General features: G+C 47.1%; 1 protein-coding gene across 1 annotated transcript; it reads left to right on the plus strand.

The window, feature by feature from the left end:
• The first annotated feature begins 221 nt into the window (after nucleotides 1-221).
• On the plus strand, nucleotides 222-20,972 carry LOC309517141 (solute carrier family 2, facilitated glucose transporter member 5-like). Its single transcript, XM_082196224.1, has 13 exons — nucleotides 222-362; nucleotides 3,349-3,430; nucleotides 4,339-4,434; nucleotides 5,655-5,800; nucleotides 6,942-7,066; nucleotides 7,636-7,788; nucleotides 9,169-9,294; nucleotides 11,366-11,553; nucleotides 12,842-12,952; nucleotides 13,714-13,815; nucleotides 15,754-15,829; nucleotides 19,096-19,223; nucleotides 20,727-20,972. The coding sequence occupies exons 2-13, from the start codon at nucleotides 3,362-3,364 to the stop codon at nucleotides 20,943-20,945; spliced, it is 1,539 nt and encodes a 512-aa protein (XP_082052350.1). The 5' UTR covers nucleotides 222-362; nucleotides 3,349-3,361; the 3' UTR covers nucleotides 20,946-20,972.
• Nucleotides 20,973-22,292: the final 1,320 nt, after the last annotated feature.

Below are 22,292 nucleotides of genomic sequence, written 5' to 3' on the forward strand. Positions count from 1 at the left end.
AAAGGTTGCAGACCCCTGTCCTAGTCCAACTTCCCAACCACTACGCCATGCTGGCTCTTTCAGTGGGTCTACTCTGAGTAGGGCTCGGCTAGCGACAACCCAATAATAACAATATTGCATGTGGCTGAGTTAAGGCCGCCTGGCATGCTCAGCTGCTCAGCTGCTCAGCCACGATGGGATCCTGGTATACCTAATTCAATCACCTGGCCTTCCAACTGCCAACAGCTCCCCCAAATGGAATCTTTCAGCATCCTTCCTCTGATTGGCTCTTGCAATACTGCCTGCCCTTTGATGTCTTTCTTTCAAGAGAAAACAGGGCGGGGCTGATTTCACCCCTCTACTTCCAAGAACAGAAAGCTGCGGTAAGTTTCTGTGCCTTGCATAGCTGTCAGCCTTCCCTTTTGGGGCAGGAAATTCCCTTCTTCCAGCGCCGTTTCCCGCTGCTTCCTGCTGCTATCTTGGATTGTTAGATATCCCATAGACTGTCCCCGGGATAAGTGAGGCTGCTGATCCCTTATTTTCAAGGCTGCTGATCCCTTTTCAAAATGGAAAGTTGACAGCTATGGTGCCTTGAGGGGGTGGGTTGGCTCCCTACAGACAGACTTCACCGCTACCAACTTCTGGGACTGTTGACCCAATGGATTACCTTGGAAGACAACTGCTTCAGTTTTCCCTCCATCGTTTCTGACTTGGTTTAAATCTGGGAGTAGGAAAATTGTTGCGCCCCCCCCCCAGGTGTGGTTGGACCACGACTCCTACCCCTGCTTCCTGTTGGCCATGCTGGCTGGGCCTGACGGGAGTTGAAGTCCAAGAACAGATGGAGCCCATAGGCTCCCTATCCCTGCCTTAATCAGTTGTAATAAAAAGCCAGAACAGGCACTCATGCAGAGACTGAGCAGGAAGCCTCCTTGTCTGGGTGGTGCTCCCAGGAGTCTGCATCTCTGTGTTTGTGATTTCTTTAAACATTCAGGAGACAAGTCACAGGCTTTCAGTATGTCCCTGCCATGAGCATTCACTACCACAAGATATAAAGGTAAAGGTAAAGGTACCCCTGCCCGAACGGGCCAGTCTTGACAGACTCTGGGGTTTGTGCGCCCATCTCACATCTATAGGCCGGGGGCCAGCGCTGTCCGGAGACACTTCCGGGTCACGTGGCCAGCGTGACAAAGCTGCATCTGGCGAGCCAGCGCAGCACACGGAGCGCCGTTTACCTTCCCGCTGGTAAGCGGTACCTATTTATCTACTTGCACCCGGGGGTGCTTTCGAACTGCTAGGTTGGCAGGCGCTGGGACCGAGCAGCGGGAGCGCACCCCGCCACGGGGATTCGAACCGCCGACCTTTCGATCGGCAAGCCCTAGGCGCTGAGGCTTTTACCCACAGCGCCACCCGCGTCCCTTCACGCCACCCGCGTCCCCTAAACCACAAGATATAGCCCCTAGCTTTTTAGACCTTTTTTGTTTCCCTGGGACTAAAAATATTCAGTGAAAAGTGAGCTATAAACACCACTATTAAGTAAGTAAGTAAATACATTTTGCAGGAGGGTTTCCAGCACATAGCAGAAATTTAGGTTTGTGCAATTGAAGTGGATTAAAAGGCAATATCACCCCGGAGCAATAAACACATTTTTGAAAAGAAAAAAGACTTTTTGCAGTTTGGAAAATGACGTGGAAATGCCTAGAAAAGTATAGAAGGAAGGAATGCCTGACAAGCAAATCAGGCTGAGTGCTGAGCTCACCATCATATCACCATCACCCTGCGAAAAATGTGGTATAGTGGTTAGAGTGTCGGACTAAGACCCAGATGGCCAGGATTCAAATGCCTACTCGGCTGTGAAGCTCACTAGGTGACCTTGGGCTGGTCACTGTCCTCTCAGCCTAACCTGCCTCCCAGGGCTGTCATTGGGAGGTGGAGAAACATATATGTCACTTTGAGCTTCTTGGAGATAAAGGTGGGGTGTAGACTGGATAACTTATTTAAAAAATAATAAGTGAGGAGGGTGGTGAAATTAAGTTTAAAAAGTTTGAAGAACTGTCAAGTATGTTAATAAACTGGTTGCAATATTATCATCTAAATGAATTGTTTAAAACAGATAAAAAGTTAGGTTTTGGGAACCAATCATTCCAGTTGGAGAGAGACCTGCTAGATATTAGTAATATTAAGGTAATTTCAGAAACGTATAAGATATGCAAACAAAAGATGAGCAAGTGAAATCTTCTATGATACACTGGGCAATGGATAGCGAAAATGTATAAATCTGAAACGAATATTTGCTGGAAGTGCAAAGAAAAAGAAGGTACCTTTTTCCATATGTAGTGGGAAATGATATACAATGAGCTGAAAAAAATGTTTAAGGTAACTTTTTATAAGAAACCAGAGGCTTTTCTTTTAGAGATTAGAGATACCTAAACAATATAAAAACTTGTTTATATATGTGACCACAGCTGCTCGTATGATATTTGTCCAAAGATGGAAAGAAGACAACGTCCCAACCAAAGAAGAATGGCAGCAAAAAACTATTGGAATATGTAGAAATGGCGAAACTCACCGGAAGAATAAGAAATCAATACGACAGTGTCTTTGATTTAGAGTGGAAAACGTTTATTGAATATTTTATAAACTATTGCAAACAGATACACTCATTAGCAGGTTTAACGTAAAGACGTGCAGTGTGATAAAACTAATTTCGAATATATGGGTCAACTAATAATTAGGCTTAAACTGGGAGTTGCAATAAAGATACTATAAATATAAGAAATCGCAGAAAGGGAGGAGGGAGGCAGAAATTGGGTTTTGAAATTTGATGTAAAACTATATCTTTTTTGTTTGATGGAAACTGCAAAATGATACACACATGCGCACACACAAATATATATAGGAGAAAGGTGGTATATAAATGCAATTTAAAAAATCAATAAATCAAAGTGAACTCTCAGCAAAGACTGGTGATACATTTAAAGGGGACTGTAGGTCCATATGGGGCAAACTATAGTTCCCATTATCCTTTGGCGTAAGCCATAGGGTTTAAATGCGTGGTGTGTACATAGCCATAATCAAACCTCTGCAAAAACAAATCAGGAGGGATGCCCAATAAACAGGCTGTCAGGAGGAGCTGTCCATGGACCATTTAGTCAGGCATGGGCAAACTCCGGCCCTCCAGATGTTTTGGAACTACAATTCCCATCATCCCTAGCTAACAGGACCAGTGGTCAGGGATGATGGGAACTGTAGTCTCAAAACATCTGGAGGGCCGGAGTTTGCCTATGCCAGGTTTAGCTATTCTTATGTTCTTAAAGAAGTTGCAAGAGATAATAACCGCCTGACAAAATGTCCCTCTTCTTCCCCCCACAGCTGAGACTCAATTATGGAAACTACCGGAAGAAGCACTGATAGCAAGGCAGTGCCAGAACCAAAGCCCATAGTCCGCAAATGGGTGAGTTTAGACATGGCCAACCCCCTGCAATGCAGGAATATGCAGCTGTCCCACATGGGGATTGAACTTGCAACCTTGGCATTATCCCCACCATGCTCTAACCGTCCAATTTGACCTAAGAAGCCATTTTAAAAATTCAACCCTCCCACATCAAACAAGTGACATCACACAACCAGAATACTGGGGAGCGTTCTGCTTTTGGACTCAGGTCCTGCTACGTTCTTTTATAAATGGGGCTGCCAGCTCCCAGAAGCCTTTAGTCCAGCAATAGGGGGATCTGTGGGCCTTCTAGATACTGCTGGACTGCAGCTCCCACTAGCCCTGACTACTGACCATGCTGGCTTGGGGCTGATGGGAAATGGAGTCCAGCAAAACCTGGAGGGCCACAGGTTATATCACCTTGCACCATAAACACTCCTCCTATGAGCAGAACTCTGCCCACACTGCCTTAAGATCCAAGCCATTTGTCTTTCATTAACTGTGTCCTATGCATTGATGGGGACACGGGTGGCGCTGTGGGTTAAACCACAGAGCCTAGGGCTTGCCGATCAGAAGGTTGGCGGTTCGAATCCCCGCGACGGGGTGAGCTCCCGTTGCTCGGTCCCTGCTCCTGCCAACCTAGCAGTTCGAAAGCACATCAAAGTGCAAGTAGATAAATAGGTACCACTCTGGCGGGAAGGTAAACTGTGTTTCCATGCGCTGCTCTGGTTCGCCAGAAGCGGCTTAGTCATGCTGGCCACATGACCCGGAAGCTGTACGCCGGCTCCCTCGGCCAGTAAAGCGAGATGAGCGCCGCAACCCCAGAGTCGGTCACAACTGGACCTAACGGTCAGGGGTCCTTTTACCTTATGCATTGATGAACGCTTTGCCTGACAGATGCTCTTATCTGCTGCTTTGATTTCCTGCAGGAGGTGACAAATTCGCTTCTCCGAACAGTGCTGGTCACCAGCTTGGGATCTATCCAATATGGTTACAACCTCTGGATGGTCTATTCCCCAGTGCTGGTAAGATGACCCTGCAGTACAGGCGGTTTCTTACAACAGGGGCTTCTGACTAAGCTTCTGGGAGTCAGCGAGTCATGGAACAGTAGAGTAGGAAGAGACCCCCAACAGTCATCTAGTTGAGCCCCCTGCAATCCAGGAATCACAGCTAAAGTCATCAGAGATATTTTCAGGTTGTATCTAGGGGTGGAGAGAAATCTGAAATAGTTTGTGTTTTAAGGGCACATCTACATAGAACACACATTCCAAAACAAGTTGCCAACTGGAACACCTGTCAAAATTCTTCTCAGAATTTTGTGGTGCAATGCTTCAGCTAGTGTACAGTGGTACCTCGGGTTACATACGCTTCAGGTTACAGGCTCTGCTAACCCATAAATACAGTAGTACCTCGGGTTAAGAACTTTGCTTCAGGATGAGAACAGAAATCGTGCGGCGGTGGCACAGCAGCAGCAGGAGGAGGCCCCATTAGCTAAAGTGGTGCTTCAGGTTAAGAACAGTTTCAGGTTAAGAACGGACCTCCAGAACGAATTAAGTTCTTAACCTGAGGTACCACTGTGTACAAAAAATAAAATGTGTATATTAGTGCAGAGAAATGCATATGTATTAGTTAAAATAAGATAGGCTTCTCACCAAGTTTGACTCAGCGTGGAGCCATAGGGGTCTTCTAACAACTCTCAGCATCCTTAACAAATAAATCATTTGGTGACGATGGAGCCTTGGTCTCTTGCAGCCAAAACTCAAAAGAGTCTAGTGGGACTTTAAAACAAGGTGTGGAAGATCTTTCTTCAGCCAAGGCTCACATTCCCTTCTGAGCAACCATTAGTAGATGCCGTTGGTGGAAAAGGCTGGAGGAAGAACCGTTTACAGAAAGAAGAAAACAATGAAATGCTTAGGGTTTTGTTTTACAAAGTTGAAAAAAACCTTTTTAAAAAATTAAAATCAACGGTAAGCCGAAAACCGGATTCAAACAGACACCAACGCTCTATGTGTCTGTATAGGCTTTCTCAAAAGAAAACGTTTTTAGCAGTCGCCGAAAAGAATACAGTGAAGGCGCCTGCTTGATATCAAGAGGCCGGGAGTTCCAGAGGGCAAATGCTGCCACTCTAATAGAGAGAAGTTCTACATATGAGTATTATGTGGCACCTGCAGGGGTGCCAGTTCCTTCTGATTAGGATGTGTTGTGGATAAACTAACCCTGCCCATGATATGATTTCCTCTCTTAGCTCATGGAAGACATGGGTCATGCTGCGAAGAATCCAGGAGAGCAGCAGTATCTGCACTTCATGCTAGGCCTTGCCATCAGTTTGTTCCCTATTGGAGGCCTTACTGGAGCACTCATCGCAGGAGTCACGGTGGATGAATATGGAAGGTATATATAGATGACCTGGTGATTAGTGAACTTCCAGTCCTAACTTTGGACGTGGGGCAGGTGGGCAGGGGAGTGGGGCTTCTGCTGAGCCCTGTCTCCCCAGCTGAGGCTCAATTTAACTTCTGGCTGAGGAGGTTCACCCTGTCAAAAGGCATCCCACATTTTAACAAAAGATATTCAGCCAGCCGAAGTGATGCTATCGTTTGGGTGGCATTCGACAAAGCAGACCCATTCAAATGAATGAGCCAGCCTGAGCGAGCCCCCCCTGATTTCACTGGGTCATCTCTGAGCAAAACCAATGACTGCCCTTAGATTTTAATCAGAAATGCAAGGAATCTTGCAAAAGACATATTGCCATTGAGATGGCTGGTGTGGATCAGACACCACATCAAAGGAAAGGAAAGAAGTATCCAGCCTCTGCTTAATGGTTTCCCTTGTTCTGTGGACTTTCTCCATGCTAATAGGGCTGCGTACATACCATGTATTCGAAGCACAAGGCTTTCCCCAAAGAAACCCGAAGACTGCAGTGTACCTTTCACAGTGCTACACTTCCTGGCACCCTTAACAAGCTAGCATTCCCAGGATTCTTTGGATTACAGGAACCACTGTTTAGAAAGTGCCCAAGTTTTTATTTTGATTTTCCTATTCCCTCCATATCCCTTTTCCTTCCGTGACTTTTGTTGTTGTTGTGGGAGGGGTCTTTTTAGATTGTAAACCTGCAGATAGGGACTGGCTGCCTTGCTTTGGTTTTACTAAGCCTCCCTGGGATCCCTTTTGGTATAAAATTAAGCTAAACATATGACCAGAATTAAATAAGTCTTGAAAATAAGTAGCCGGGTTGCCAGGTTATACGGCTTTATGATCCCAACTACGGTAATTCCCCTTCCCTCTCTGGTCCTGCACCCACCATGTCCTTGGGTGATTCTTCTGGGATGAACAAGTTACGCAGGTGTATCTTTGACTGAGCCGGGATTAGAGATTTAACGCTGGCAAAGCCAGAAATCAGCCCGCTGAGACGCATGACCTCCCAAACTGCTCCTCCTGGCAGATCTTGCTTCCCCCAAAGGATGCGGGGAACTCTTCCAATCATTCCACATGTTCATTGGCCCAGTCATTCCCTTCCTTTCCCCACTCTTTCCAGGAAAGGGGCCTTGCTGATCAATTGCTTCTGCTCCATGGTGTCCTCTATGTTTATGGTTTGCGCCACTGTGGTGCAAGCCTTCCTGTTTACGATGCTTTCACGCTTCATCGTTGGAATAACCATAGGTGAGTTGGGCTACTTCCTGGATTTAGTGAGGGTGTGGGGTTAAGAGAAAATTCCCTGTTCTGAAATCTGAGTTGGGAAGGAACCAGTGCTTGCAATTCAAAGACATATCAAAAGAAGAACCTCCCCACCACCACCACCTCCATATACTGCTTTGGGGAGCCTCCATCCCATGGGCCAAACCTGGCCCACCAGCAGGGATGTAGCTAACAATAATGATAGCAATTATAAATATTTTTTAAAAGACCGTTTAGAAAGAGCAACAGCACACACATCGGCCAGATTTGGATCCAAGACAGATACCAGCTGCTGAAATAGCAGGTGCCAAAAAGGCAATAGAGAAGGCGCCTGCCTGATACGCAGTGGGAGGGAGTTCCAGAGGCTACGTGCCGCCAAACTAAAGGCCTGATTCTGGCCATCATGTGGAATGGACCTCCTGGTAGGATGGCATCTGCAGGATGCCCTCTCTTGCAGAACACAATGACTAGTTGGGTAAGTGGGAGATGTTTGTATGCTTCTATGGCTGTCACATGCCTACTGTGAATAATGCCTTGATTTATCCCCTAACCAGGCATCTTCTACATCGTGGTCCCATTGTACCTCATAGAGATCTCCCCACTGAACATGAGGGGAGCCATTGGCATGCTGCCGCATTTCTTTCTAGCTGTAGGTGTCCTCCTGGCTCAGATACTCTCTTTTCCTGAAATGCTGGGGAACGAAGAAGGTAAATCAGAGAGGAGCACCTCTTAGCCCAAAGGTCATGGTAGAATTGTAGAGATGGAAGGTATTGCCAGGGGTCATTTAGTCCAACATGCGGCAATGCTGGAAAGAGTCCCCAACAGATGACTCAACTCCCAATGAAGAAGAGCTCGCCACCTTCTGAGGGAGACAGTTCCACGACCCCTCCAGTTCCATGTGGTGCTCACAAGCACCAGTGAACCCCCACCAGTACCACCTGTGGTGCCCACAAAAAGTCTTACATGTGCCCACTTGGATCCCAGGATCGGACAGCCAGCGACCCATCAGTTCTGAACAGAGGAGAAGTACAGTGGTAGCTTGGTTCTCAAACTTAATCTATTCCGGAAGTGCGTTCCAAAACCAAAGTGTTCCAAAACCAAGGCGTGCTTTCCCATAGAAAGTAATGCAAAACGAATTGATCCGTTCCAGACTTTTAAAGACAACTCCTAAAACAGCAATTTAACATGAATTTTACTAACGAGACCATTGATTCATAAAATGAAAGCCATAAACAATGTACTGCAGGCACACAATCAATCAGTAGCTGAACTGGGTTCCACACAGTCACAAAAACAAAAAAAGAGCCACAAAAACGCAAAATAAATAGCAAAAACAAACAGACCTCAGCGTACCACTCAAAACGGAAGTGTGGCACTCAAACCAGTGTAAAACTTAAAACAGAGGACATTCGGCTTCCGAAAAAAGTTCGCAAACTGGAATACTTCTGGGTTTGCAGTGTTTGGGTTCTAAGTTGGTTTGAGTACCAAGGCGTTTGAGAACCAAGGTACCACTGTACAGAGACCTTCTCTCTGTGAGCAAGCATAGCGATGGCTGATATAGGTGCCTCCCCCTGCCTGTTGATGTGGGGCACACCCATGGTTATGTCTCTTTGCTTTGCTTTTCCCCCCTTTTAAACGTGGCCACCATAACGCCATGCTTCCACAGCAGCCATTTCCCCACATCCCCACGGCAGCCATTTTGTCTTATAACCCCCATGGCAGCCATTTTGTGTCATGCCACACTTTCCCTCATGGCAGCCAATGGCTAGCACCGACGGCACTGACCCAGGAAGGCCATTGATTCCCTCCCTTAGCGTTGGGCAATTCTGTTGTGCCATCTGAGCTGATACTTTTCAAGAGCCAGGGTGGCATGGTAGTTCGAGTGCCGGGCTAGGACCTGGGAGGCCAGGGTTCAAATCCTGGCTCAGACATTGGGCCATTCCCAGTCTCTCAGCCTAACCTCCTTCACAGGGTTGTTGTGAGGATAAGATGGGGAGGAAGAGAACCACGTTTGCCACCTTGAACTCCTTCGAGGAAAGGTGGGGTGTAAATGTAATAAATAAAATTAATTGCTCCTTCTTGCGCAGATTGGCCAATACTGACAAGTGTCCCTGGAATACTGGCATTATTTCAGACCATTGTCGTTCCTTCCTTCCCCGAAAGCCCCAGGTATCTACTGATTCAGAAAAATGATGAAGAAAAGGCCATGCTAGGTAACCACATACATGAACCACTTACATATTGGAGGGTGAGGGATAATAACATTCAAAGTCTTATTAGTGTTTACCTGAGGAGACAATCTGAGAATACAACTGATAGCGCCTAGTGCTTTTTCTGGATGAAACATGGTGTTGTATGTTGGGTGGGGTGAGTCTGGATGGCCCCCAAATCTGTCATTCTTGGTTCTCAGAGAGAGAACAGCTGAAATCATTATACTGAATCATACCATTGGTCCATCTAGCTCAGTATTGCTTACACGGACTGGCAGCAGCTCTCTGGGGTTTCAGGCAGGGATCTCACCTAACCCTTCCCGGCGAGCCTTTTCAGTGGTGGCTCCCCTCTTGTGGAGGGCTCCAGTTTCTTCTTTCGAGGCGACCTCAGTTGTGTTTGTGGGATGTAATCCATTGGTGCAGTCAAATGCAACATTCCTTGTTTCCCTAGAGTGGGCACAGGCAGGGGACATCCAGGGTAACTTCCTGTTCCACTGGTCTGGAGCATCCTCCCCCTCCATGTGACCTGGGAGATGGGCATGGCTCTGGCTGACTCCATCAAAGAGCCGAGTCATGCAGCTATTTTCTCAGTCTTAATTACTTGCTTCACTTGCTCTCTTCCTTGCTGCTCTCCTGCAGCCATTTTGTTCTCTTATTAATGCACCGTATTTTTCCGTCTATAAGACGCCCCCATGTATAAGACGCCCCCTATTTTGGGGGACTCTGATTTAAGAAAATGGGAAAGATCTATCCGTGTATAAGACGCCCCCAAATTTTGGACATTATTTTTTAGGGAAGAAACCTAGTCTTATACACGGGAAAATACGGTATTTTTTGCTCTCTACTGTCACTCAGCCAGCTCTGAACAACAACAAGCAACATGTTGGCTAATAATATACTGACAATATTTTTTATAACACTATAAACAGAAGACATATAATATGCGCATGGAGTCACAAACTAATAAGAATCGGATAAATTTTCCATAACCAGGAATGGTAGGATTGGTAAGTCACTGTCAAGGATCACTGAAATAGAGGCAGAATGCCTTTCCACAGTCAATATCCTATCCAAAATATAGTTGGAAGTGAGTTGGAGCATGGTGGTGCTACGGGCACAACACTACAAACGTGAGGTGATGGGTGCGCCAAATGTCACAATAGGGTGCAGCAGACAGAACAGTTCTTTCAGGATAATGAACTGTTTCAATGATGGATCTTCACCAGCAAATTAATAATCCCCAAAGGTACATCAAATGGCCATGGATCAGCTATCACTCAAAAGTAAGCTCTCAGCCAGCAGCACATGAGTTCAGTCTTCATATGAGATGAACTCACAGTTTGTTGGGTAACTGCCTTTCTGGGATCAAATTGTGAACTGAAATGTGAGTAAACTTTTTGTTACTTTGCTCAGAAAGACTCTTGTGTCTTTATTCTTTTAAGCGGGAATAAACTTAACTAAGAGATTCAAAAGAATCTGCAAACTAGCTTTCAGCTATATTGAGGGGAATTTGCTCTGCTACACCACTTCACTAGCCTGAGTGAAGGAAGGATAATACTTACTCAATATATCCTTTCCTACTATCTTTAACATTCCTACAGTGTTTTATGTGAAGCTCCATTGAATGTAGCAGAACACCCATCCATTGATTGATTGATTGATTGATTGATTGATTGACAGGTAACAGAACTAGAACACCATTCTCTTGAAACGGAGGCAGCTTATGTTTGCAGTGCTCCCAAACGCTGAGCTTTGGCGCATGCAGAACAGCTCCTCCTTGGTGTCTTTCTCCAGAGTGACCCTAGGAGCCAGTCCTCAGTGGCCGACTCACCTGTCTTCACTTAGATTGGCTCCAAGCATCACAACGGGTGAGGCGGAACATCTTCTCAGTGGCCAAAAAGCTGGCTGGGTGTCTCTGGGATGCTGGAGACCGGGAACCCACTGCAGAATTTGTAACTGGTCTTTGCCCCCCCCCCCCTCCACTACACCTCTTGTGTTTGGTACTGCAAGAAACTCTCCCCACCAGCCTCTGTCCCCTGCTTTTCAAAGGCTTTTCCCTGCTGCTTCTTTCCAGCCTTGCAGAAGCTGAGGCACAATGAGGACGTGCAGGAGGAGATAGAAGAACTGCAGCAGGAGAAGATGGCTGAGAAGACGGAGAAGAGCATGAACTCACTTATGCTGCTGTGCTTCCCAAGCCTGCGGTGGCAAGTCATCTCAGTCATTATCTTGATGTGTGGCCAACAGCTCTCTGGAGTCAACGCAGTAAGGAAGGCAATATCCACAAGCGGTTAGAACAAGGGAGGGGAAGTGGGACCTTGGGTCATCCAGGGCTGGCTGGACTACAGCTCCCATCAACCCCAGCAAGGACGGCCAATGGCTGCGGGTGTTGAGAGTTGGCATTCCAGGGCACTTCCAAGGAAGCTGAGCGTTGGAAGATTCAGGACGGAGGAAAGGAAGGACTTCTTCATAGTTAAACTATGGAACTATGGCCCCACACAGGAGGCCGCGATGGTCACCAGCTCGGGCGGCTTTAAAGGAGGATTGGGCAAATTTGTGGCACAGGCAGCACCACATTTAGGGTCACAAGCAGTATGGGCGGAGCTTGTTTTGCATCCAAGCTCCGTCAGCCTTTTGGGGGCCCAGCAGTGGCGTAGTGTGGGTTGTCAGCACCCGGGGCAAGGCAAGTAATTTGCGCCCCCTAACCCATGGATTTGCGCCCCCTAACCCGTGGATTTGCGCCCCCTAACCCGTGGATTTGCGCCCCCTAACCCGTGGATTTGCGCCCCCTAACCCTAACCCCCAGATGTTGCGCCCGGTGCAGCCGGGCCCCCCCTGCACCCCCCACGCTACGCCACTGGGGCCCAGTGCCCATGTTTGGAATGTTGAGGGGAGTGCCGTGGGCACCAGTCACAAAATGGCTGCTGGGCAGGGAGGAGACATGAAAAAAAATGGCTGCCACATCCAAAAGAGCAGAAAAGGGGGCATCACCCCCAGATGGTGTGCGGATGCTGTTACAACAGCTGCCCCACCAACGGAGGCGGGGAGGAAGGCACCTACATCAGCAACTCTCTCTGAGACAGAAGCTCTTTGATGCTTGTGCTAGGCTTGTGGGTTTCCTGTAGGCATCTGGGTGGCCACTGTGGGAACAGGGGTGTTTTTATGAGCACAAAGAGCAAACAATCTCAAGCAGATTGTAGATTTCTGAGAAGATATTTACCAAGAGCGTTCACAGGCACCACAAGGGGTACTGGTAGGCACACCCACCCCTTGTGGGCACGACTGCAGTGACCTTTGATTCCCATATAGCCAGAGATTCAGAGGATTGCCTGCCTATGTTTGTTGGCAACTGCAAACAATTCTTGTCTGTGCAGAAGAAATGTGAAGAGCTGGATTTAAGGCTGGAAAAGAAACAAATTTTCCCATCCCTAGTTTGGAGTTGGAGAGAAAGGATCTTAGGCTTCATTTTGTAGACAGTGCCTCAAACCCTGAGTCAGCCACAGGACCATCGCCCAGTAAGCTAAAAGTCTCAGTTGTTTTGGTCTCATTTCAGGTATACTTTTATACAGAGAGAATCTACCTGTCTACAGGAACTGACCTAAATAATATGCCATACATCCGTTTAGCATCAAGCGTTGCCATCATCATTTCAGTCTTTGTCGGGGTAAGCCTGCCTACTTTCGCCTTTTTTCCTGCCCCTTAAAGTCTCAAAGCTCAGTCTGCTCCAAAGGATGTTCCTGCGCTGCAAACTTTAGCAGCAGTTTTGTGCCAGCACTTAGGAATACAGTGTACATACGCTTCAGGTTACAGACTCCGCTAACCCAGAAATAGTGCTTCAGGTTAAGAACTTTGCTTCAGGATGAGAACAGAAATTGTGCTCCGGTGGCACAGCAGCAGCAGGAGGCCCCATTAGTTAAAGTGGTGCTTCAGGAACGAATTAAGTACTTAACCCGAGGTACCACTGCACAGGAAGGCACCTTATACCAAGTCAGATACTTTGTGCATCTAACTCTGTATTGTCCACACTGGCTGGCAGCAGCTCTCCAGGCTTTCAGCCTTTCCTGGCCCACCTGGCCTGAGCCTTGGAGGGAGGGGCTCACAGCATTGACACTCCAAGAGATCTTGCCTCCTCGTGAGGTTCCCGGGGAGATCACCAAGGCTAGTATAGAGCAGTATGTTCTTCTGTATGTCCAGCTTCCAGCACCAGCCAAAGTTCATACATACTCTCACTACACACAGCCCCACTTGGCTCCCTGTTCTCTATCAAGGTGAGGTGGTAAAAGACCCACCCGTTTGTTTCTGAGCCCTCTCTCTCACCCCCATTTTAAACTTACTAAGAACCCTGCAAGGTTGGTTAAGCTGAGACTGAGTGCTGCGTCCTTCCTTTTTCACATGCTTTCTTTCCCTTGCTGTTACATTCTCTAGATATTTTACATTGACTCAATGGGGCGAAAGTTCCTGCTGCTCCTTGGTTTTGGCATGTGCACCATCCTCTGCATCGTATTAACCATGAACCTTGAACTTCAGGTTGGTTGGTTTTTTCCGAACTCTTCAAGCACCGGTGTCCTCGAAAGCCAAGCGTTACTCTGTCGATTGCTCCTTGGCTATGTGCACACTAGCAACTGAAAGAGCATCACTCCTTTTGATGGCTCTTTCGCTGTGTACGCATTAATACTTTGAAATGCAGCAACGTCGCTTCTCTTCTGCTGCGTTTCAAGTTGTGTTTTCACATTGCTGTGCACACCAGAGAGGAGGCACCTGGTGCATATTGCATGTTGGGTTTCCCCACCTCTGCAATCCACCTGCCCCCAGACAGATGAAGCTGTCAACTGCATATTTCTTTCACAAAATTTATATACCACTTGTTCATTAAATTAAAAAAGCCCTCAGAGTTTCACAATAGGAATAAAACAATGAAATTATTTCAACAGTTTATAACCACTACAGTCGTACCTTGAATCCCGGACACCCTGGAACTTGAACGTTTTGGCTCCTGAATGCCACAAACCTGGAAGTGAGTGTTCCGGTTTGCGAACATTCTTTTGGAACCTGAACGTCTGATGGGGCTTCCACGGCTTCTGATTGACTGCAGGAGATTCCTGCAGCAAATCAGAAGCTGCAATTTGGTTTTCGACTTCCAAGGTACAACTGTATCTTGAAACCTTTATTTAAAAAATTAAAACATGTGCTGGCATTCTACATGTCACCTAAACTGTTGAGCTAAGTCTGGGACCTTTTGCAGACCAAAAACTGCATGCCAGTGGTGGGTGGGGCTAGAAGCAAAAGTAGGCTGAGCAATGAACTCACATCATTTGCCTTTGCAGAAGAGGCTGGTTTCTGCACACACCTTCCCAAACTCCTCTCTCGCCTCCGTCCAGGCATGCAAGAGGCATGATCAAAGTTTAAAGAGCACATTTCCAGCTGGGCAAAAACACACTGAAGGAGGGTGTGTGGAGCAAGGCTGATATGGCCTTGGAATAGGTAGCAGCTCTCTATAAATGAGTGTGAGTGATCGAGGCCTCGCATTAACATCGCTCCTATTTACACAGTTGATACGTGGGGACCATACCTTTATCAAAATGTCATATTTGGTTTGGATAATAATAATAATAATAATAATAATAATAATAATAATAATAATAATTTATTTATACCCCACCCATCTGGCTGAGTTTTCCCAGCCATTCTGGGCGGCTCCCAATCAAGTGTTAAAAACAGTACAGCATTAAATATTAAAAACTTCCCTGAACAGGGCTGCCTTCAGGTGTCTTTTAAAGATAGGATAGCTGCTTATTTCCCTCACATCTGAAGGGAGGGTGTTCCATAGGGTGGGCGCCACTACCAAGAAGGCCCTCTGTCTGGTTCCCTGTAACCTCACTTTTCGCAATGAGGGAACTGCCAGAAGGCCCTCAGCGCTGGATCTCAGTGTCCGGGCTGAACGATGGGGTGGAGACGCTCCTTCAGGTATACAGGACCATCAGGTATACAGGACCGAAGATTCTAACAACCCTTCTGTGCAGCACAAGGTGCTTAAAAAAGGACCAGATCTTTCCCTTGCTATCCCATCAGAGATGCTCCTCTGGCACTGGCACATTTTCAAGAAGGGGGCCAGGCCTCCCCCAAACCCTGCGGCAATCCTCAAGAGGAGGCACCAGGACGAAGATGCTTGGCTGTACCGCGTCCTTTTGAGAATCGCCAGGGATGTGGCAGGGTGAAGCATGTTCGCAGGCCAAGTCAGCCTGGCCAGGCTGGGAGGGGTGTCGTGTGTGTGACATCATGCACATGTGGTGGGCGCAACTCATTTTGGGCACAACTCAGTGCCGCTGTCCTCTGGATTCCTCCCAATGGGAAGCGATCTCTCATGAGTAAACAGCGTCTGATTGACCAATAACATCAGCGATGACATCCAAAGCGCTTTGCCCAAACCTAGCAAGCTTGACACGCTCTCACAACTCTCTCCAACAGGGAGATGCCTTGTGGATGTCTTACGTCAATGCGCTCCTCATCAATATTTTCCTCATGGGACATGCCGTCGGACCTAGTAAGTGCTCAGGTGATACGCAGAGTTCCTTTGAGGAGGCGCAGGATGTGAACAGCAAAAGGTTTCCAAGGATCGAGGGTGGTCAGGCCTTTATTTATCCTCAGCCCCTTCCACTACAGGGTATCAGGAGCCAGAGTCAGGTGTAGATCAGCAATATAAAAAACACAGTGCCAGCAAAAACTCTTACAAAACAGCGCAGCCCTAATGATCCCAGCAACTCTTCCCTTTCCAGTGAGGTTAGGCCGACTCTCTCCTTGTCCTTCCACTGGCAGGTGAAGACTGTTTTATTCTGGCAGGCCTTTGGGAACTGACTGTTTTGTTGTTTTTAAGGAAAGGGTCGTAGTGTTTTTAGTGTTTTTATTATCTGCATTTTAACAGATTTTGGGCTTGTTTGTTTTTTCATTGTTTTAATCCCGTTACAGTTTAATGCAGAAGTCAGCAAACTTTTTCAGCAGGGGGCCGATCCAGTCCCTCAGACCTAGTGGGGGGCCGGACTGTATTTTGAAAAATATGTATGCACTAATTCCTATGCCCCACAAATAACCCAGAGATGCATTTTAAATAAAAGCACACATTCTAATGTAGAGATATAGGGGATCTGGTCTGGGTGGACATTTAATATATTTTGCCACAGGGGGTTGATTCGCCACAGGGGGTTGATTAATTGCAAATCAAAGCCACGCAGTTCCCTGGGACGGCAAGTCCACCTCACATAAAGTTCTGAGTCTCTGTTTTTTCAATTTGAATCCCAAATCATCACTCTTCGTGGCCGTTTTCCAGTTATTTAAAAAGCATTCCAGAGGAATACATTGGCTTGCTCCAGACCCCATTTTTCAGATACTCCGCTCCTAACTGGGTTTCAAAATTCTCTCACACTCCACATGCTACGGATTGTCAGAAAATGCACAACCCTACAATCGCTCGGCCAAGGGGACACTAAGCCTTGGCCCTCATTCAACAATTCATTCACCGGAGTATCTGACACACAACATGCCAACAAAACACTCAATTTCCTCTGCCCCATTCCCTTTCCCAACCTTACTGGCGGCACCCTGTTGCCACGGCCAGTTCCTTTCCTGGCAGCACTTTACTGCTACCAGGTGAGGCTGATCAGGCCTCTGGCCCTTTCCCTCGGGCCCCTAGCCCTTTCCTTCGGGCTTACCTTTTTTTTTTCTCGCTGCGGATTCCCTCTTTCGGCCGTCCTCTTTCTTTTCTCCCTCGACCAGGTGTCTCCACTCCAGGACGGTGTGGCAATCTCCCCCTACAAACTGGCAGGGTGTGCACCGGAAATGCGAACGCCGATCTGAGCTGTTCACCTAAGGTCGAGCCTGGCTCTCCTCGGTCCTCTGGGGTGGGGCGATTTCCCGGCCAACGCACCAAAAATATGAAGCCTTATTTCACCAGGGAATCGTTTTGCCCGCGTCCCCAGGACCAAAGAAAGAGTAAAATAACACCAGGAAAGTTTCTTCTTTGGAGAAAAGGGTTTAATCTCAATCTGTGCACAGAGACAGCCAGCAGAATATCTTCTGAAATCTGGCTGCAAAGTAATACACATCAGCAAACTTTCTTATACCTGAAAGCATTCACCCACCTCTCAGACCTCCCCCAAAACTTCCCCAATCAGCTGGCAAGTTTTCACTTATTCCCTTTTAGGGCATATCTATATTGCAGGCTAAGCACTGCTGGCTAAGCACTTCCTCCTCTTACCCCTGTACGTGTGCCTTTCTGCTTGCTTAGCAGTCCCTCCCCTCTCCTTCGTACACGTGTCTTTTTTGCTAGCTAAGCAGCCCCTTGTACGTGTCTTTTTTAATCTTGCATTACTGAAGCAGGAAGCGCAAGGCAGGAAATGGCCCCATAGCCTGTCTGGTAGCTGGCTTGACCACAAATGCAGAAGTAAGTTTGATGCAGAAACTCACTATGTGTAGATAATATGAAGATTAACCCTTCACTACTCATGTAAAAACACCAGGCAGGCCCCTCAAATAACCCAGAGATGCATTTTAAATAAAAGCACACATTCTACTCATGTAAAATCACGCTGATTCCCGGACCATCTGTGGGCCAGATTTAGAAGGCGATTGGGCCGGATCCAGCCCCCGAGCCTTAGTTTGCCTACCCATGGTTTAACGTAATGGGATTAAATATGAGGTTACGGTTTCGTAAGATCCCTTGAGTCCCAGGTTCTGTGGAAAGAGCAGGGTACAAAAGAATAATGAAAATAATAGTAGATGGGTTTCTAAGACTGAAGAACACTGATCTACTGGGCTTCGTAGTGAACCGCAGAAGTCCCACGATCCTGTTTTCTGTTGATGTTTGTTAATGGTATGTTCAGAAAATCTCCGAATAAAAGTAGTTTGTAGCACTTTACATGAAAAAACCATTTAAAAAATGGAATGCCATTTTGAGGCCAATGGTTTTATAGTATTAAAGACTGTTTGAAAGGTTTCTAATCTGCTTTTCAAAGGGGGAGACTTCACAAAGTGGTGTAGAAAATAAGCACCAAAGTATGGCCCAACTTTACAAGGGACACGGGTGGCGCTGTGCATTAAACCACAGAGCCTAGGACTTGCCAATCAGAAGGTCAGTGGTTCAAATCCCCGCGATGGGGTGAGCTCCCGTTGCTCAGTCCCTGCTCCTGCCAACCTAGCAGTTCGAAAGCACCTCAAAGTGCAAGTAGATAAATAGATACCGCTCCGACGGGAAGGTAAATGGTGTTTCCGTGCGCTGCTCTGGTTCACCAGAAGCGGTTTAGTCATGTTGGCCACATGACCCGGAAAAACTGTCTGTGGATAAACATCGGCTCCCTCAGCCAATAAAGCGAGATGAGCGCTGCAACCCCAGAGTCGGTCACGACTGGACCTAATGGTCAGGGGTCCCTTTACCTTTATGGCCCAACTTTAAAACTTTTTAAAAATCTTCTTTGTGGTTAAAAAATATATAACAACAGATGGCCCCAAGAAAATACCTCCATGCATGAGGTGTGTGTGTGTGTGTGTGTGTGTGTTATTTTGTTGTTTTTGTTTTAACTCTTTACTTGCGTTTTTACCTTGTATTTTATCCTGTGAACGCCCTGAGATCTTGTCATGAAGGGCAGTATATAAAGCCAATAAATCACGACGACAACAACGAGAAAATAAAATATATAAACAGTTAAGCAGTTCCTAAACAAAGGCAAGATGAAACCACTTTAAAAATAGTTCTCTTTTTAAAAAATAAAAATAAAAAAATCTCCTCCCAACGAGCAGTGAACTCTTTTCTCTACACAGGTGCTCTTCCCAACCTGATAATAGCAGAGATTTTCCTTCAGTCCTCGCGGTCCTCAGCCTATGTGGTCGGGGGTTTTGTGCATTGGTTCCTAAACTTCTTCAGCATTGTGACCTTCCTCAATATCCAGGTGAGTGATTCTGGTGGTCCGTGGGTGTTCTGAACCTTCTACAGCGAAGGGCTGTAGCTCAGCAGTAGAGCATCTGCTTGGCATGAGGATGTTGAGGACCTAGGAAGCTGCCTTGTCCCTCACTAGTCCATCTAGCTAAGCACTGTCTACACTGACTACCAGAGGCTCTCTAGGGTTTCAGACAGGGAGTCTTTCTCAGTCCTACTTGGAGTCGTCGGGGGTTGAACTGAGCACCTTCTACATGCTCTGACACTGAGCTATGGTATTTCCTGTAAAAAAACAAAACAAAACGTAAGATTCTAGTCCTCCTAATTCTAGGTAAAACATAAGAAGCTGCCTTATATCAAGCCAGTGGTGTCTACACGGACTGGCAGTGGCTCTCCAAGGTTTCAGAGAAGGGGCCGCTCCCAGTTTCCCCTGGACTTGCCAGGGATTGAATTTGCCCCAGCCATGGGCATAGCCGGGGGGGGGAGCTCTCCTCCCCTCCCCCCAAAATCAAGTAATTAAATAAAAATACTTAAGTAAAAGTATAAATTGTAGAAAGATATTGGCAGATTTTTTCCCCGAGCACTTGGGGTCAAAAGAAAGGAATTTAAAACAACTGCTGCTGAGACATTTCATTCTAAATCTGCTAGACAGAGCCAGACAGAGGATGATGACAGGTAGGTGTTCTCCCTGCCCCCTAAATCCTGGCTACGTCTATGGCCATAGACCTTTCCCACCTTAGGTAGGATGGAGAAAGCACATTCCACGCCTACCCTCACCTGGTCCCAAAACTTCCCTTCTGGGGTGTTACTAGAGAGAGAGATGGAAACCAAGCCTTATGAGGAACAGTTGAAGGAGTTGGGTATGTTTAGCCTGGATAAGAGAAGACAGAGCACTGATAGAGAATTGTAGAGTTGGACTCAAGTGTCATCTGGTAGCTATATTCAAATATCTGAAGGGCTGCCACATAGAATACAGAGCAAGCTCCCCCCCCCCCATTGCTCCAGAGGGCAGGGCCCAAACTAATGTATTCAAATGGCAAGAAAGAATATCCCAGGTAAACATCAGGCAGAACTGTCGACAGTGGAACCAACTATGTCAGAGGATTCTCTGGCTGTAAATTCTGCATTGTAGCAGGGGGTGGGACCAGAATACCCTTGCCAGGGGGTCCCTTCCAAACCTTCAATTCTATGATTCTATGAGATAACCCGGCCTTGAGTTCCTTGAAGGAAAAAAGCACTGGGGAAATATAATGTGCTAAATTAATAAGCTTATGCCTTTCTGTGGGTGGATCTACACACAGGGGGGAAAAACCCCACTATAGATAAGTCATAAAAATTAAATCTTTATAACAAAAGAAAAAAAAACCTCTATGTAAAATCACATAGAAAAGTTTCCTGCTCTACAGCGCCATCTGGTGTTGCATGTTTATAATACATTTAAAACTCAGTTTTTTGACTCATGTTGCTGAGCCCTGTTTCTCTCTCTGTGTGTGTTGCTGCTCCTGTTCCTTTCCAGAAATACATCGGATTCTTCAGCTTCCTCATCTGCTGTCCGATATGTGCTGCCACCTTCTTTTTCATCTTAAAGATGATCCCAGAAACCACGCACCAGACTTTTCTGGAAATCAGGAAGCAACTGCCCATCTACGTGGCCCAAAGGCAGATCAACAAGATGGAGCGAATGCCAAGGAGAAACACCAGGCGGGCGTTGGGGGAGGGGCAAAACCCTGTGTAGAATTTGATTATAAACATTTATAATCGAGCCATGATCCCAAGGGAATCTCTACGGTTGTCCATCAGCTGTCTCAGCACCGTTGACACGCCAGTATTGAGGTTTTGCCTCGGTTAATTCATTGCCCACCCTCCACCCTCAAGTGTGGGCTCCAAACTTAGGTGGGGTCCGAGAAATAACACACCTCAAGGGTCAAAAGCCCAAGTAGAGAGGTGCGTCTTCCACATTTGATAGAAACTGCATAATGCCAGGCACATCGCTGTGGGGAGGGAATTCGACATCTTAGCGGATGACACAAAAAAGGGGGGTAGTGTGGGGTGGGTGGGAGGCTATGGCTCCGGGCACAGATTTCTGGGGGGACGTGAGGTGGGGCAGCCAGGTGCGTCCACAACAGGCTCCTTCATCAAGACCTGAGCCATTGGGGGACAAGGCAAGGTGCACCCGGGCTCGGCCTCCAGGGCTGGGGTGGGAGCGGCGCCTCTTTCTTCTTGTGACCAGCGAAGGAACGCCCGCGTACCTCCCACCCCTGGGCTGGCTGAGAGGAAGGGAGTGTGGGCCCTGCTGCTGCCGCCCACTGAAAAGAGGTGAGAGGCTCCACCTGGATGGGGAGGGTGAGAGGCAGGCGGGGAAAGAGCAGTCATGTTCTCCAGTCAGACCATTGCAGCTCGGTCGCTCCAGTGGCGTTGGCGGTGAGGGCTGGGATGGTACAGCAGGCTCTGTTCAGCCTCCATTAGGGCGGTTCATTAATTTTTTTTTTAAAAAAAATGCCTGCTCCAAAGGTCTTATCTTACTACACTAGGGATTACCGTATTTTTTTGCTCCATAAGACACACTCTTTCCCTCCTGAAAAGTAAGAAATGTGTGTGCAAGCGGGAGGCAGGGAGAAAAGCCCCCAAGAGCCACGTCAGTCCCTTCTCCCTCCTCGTAGAAAAGCCCACAGGAGCCGCGCGCTCTTTAAAGGGTGCGCCGGCTTCTGCTGGCTTTTTTAGGAGGTGGGGTTTTTTTAGGAGCTGCTGGCTTTTTTAGGAGCGTGTGTGCGGCTCTTGGGGGCTTTTCCCCCTGAGGAGGGAGAAGGGCAGCCCGTCAGTGGGATGGGATACAGGCTCTGCTCAGCGCTCCCTTTTAAAATATTTTTTTTTCTTGCATCCCCCTTCTAAAAACTAGGTGCATCTAATGGTCAGGTGCGTCTTATGGAGCGAAAAATGCGGTATATAGCTATATCCGAAATTTCATGCATATCAGTTAATATCTTGACCCTCCTCCATGAAAACAGCTGTTTACTTGGCCGTTTTCCTATGTCATGAAGGCTGAAATTTCAATTCAGGGGAGCAGGGTCAAGATATTAACTGA

The sequence above is a fragment of the Podarcis vaucheri genome, assembly GCF_965113315.1.
Source record: "Podarcis vaucheri genome assembly, chromosome: 1".
In the NCBI taxonomy this organism is placed as follows: Eukaryota; Metazoa; Chordata; class Lepidosauria; order Squamata; family Lacertidae; genus Podarcis; species Podarcis vaucheri.

What these genes read in the sequence shown, in the direction of transcription:
- LOC309517141 (XM_082196224.1), top strand. Translation starts at nt 3,362, where the DNA reads ATGGAAACTACCGGAAGAAGCACTGATAGCAAGGCAGTGCCAGAACCA. An exon ending in AGCCCATAGTCCGCAAATGG is followed by an intron (nt 3,431 to 4,338) that starts GTGAGTTTAGAC and finishes GATTTCCTGCAG; the next exon opens with GAGGTGACAAATTCGCTTCT. An exon ending in CCATGAACCTTGAACTTCAG is followed by an intron (nt 13,816 to 15,753) that starts GTTGGTTGGTTT and finishes TCTCTCCAACAG; the next exon opens with GGAGATGCCTTGTGGATGTC.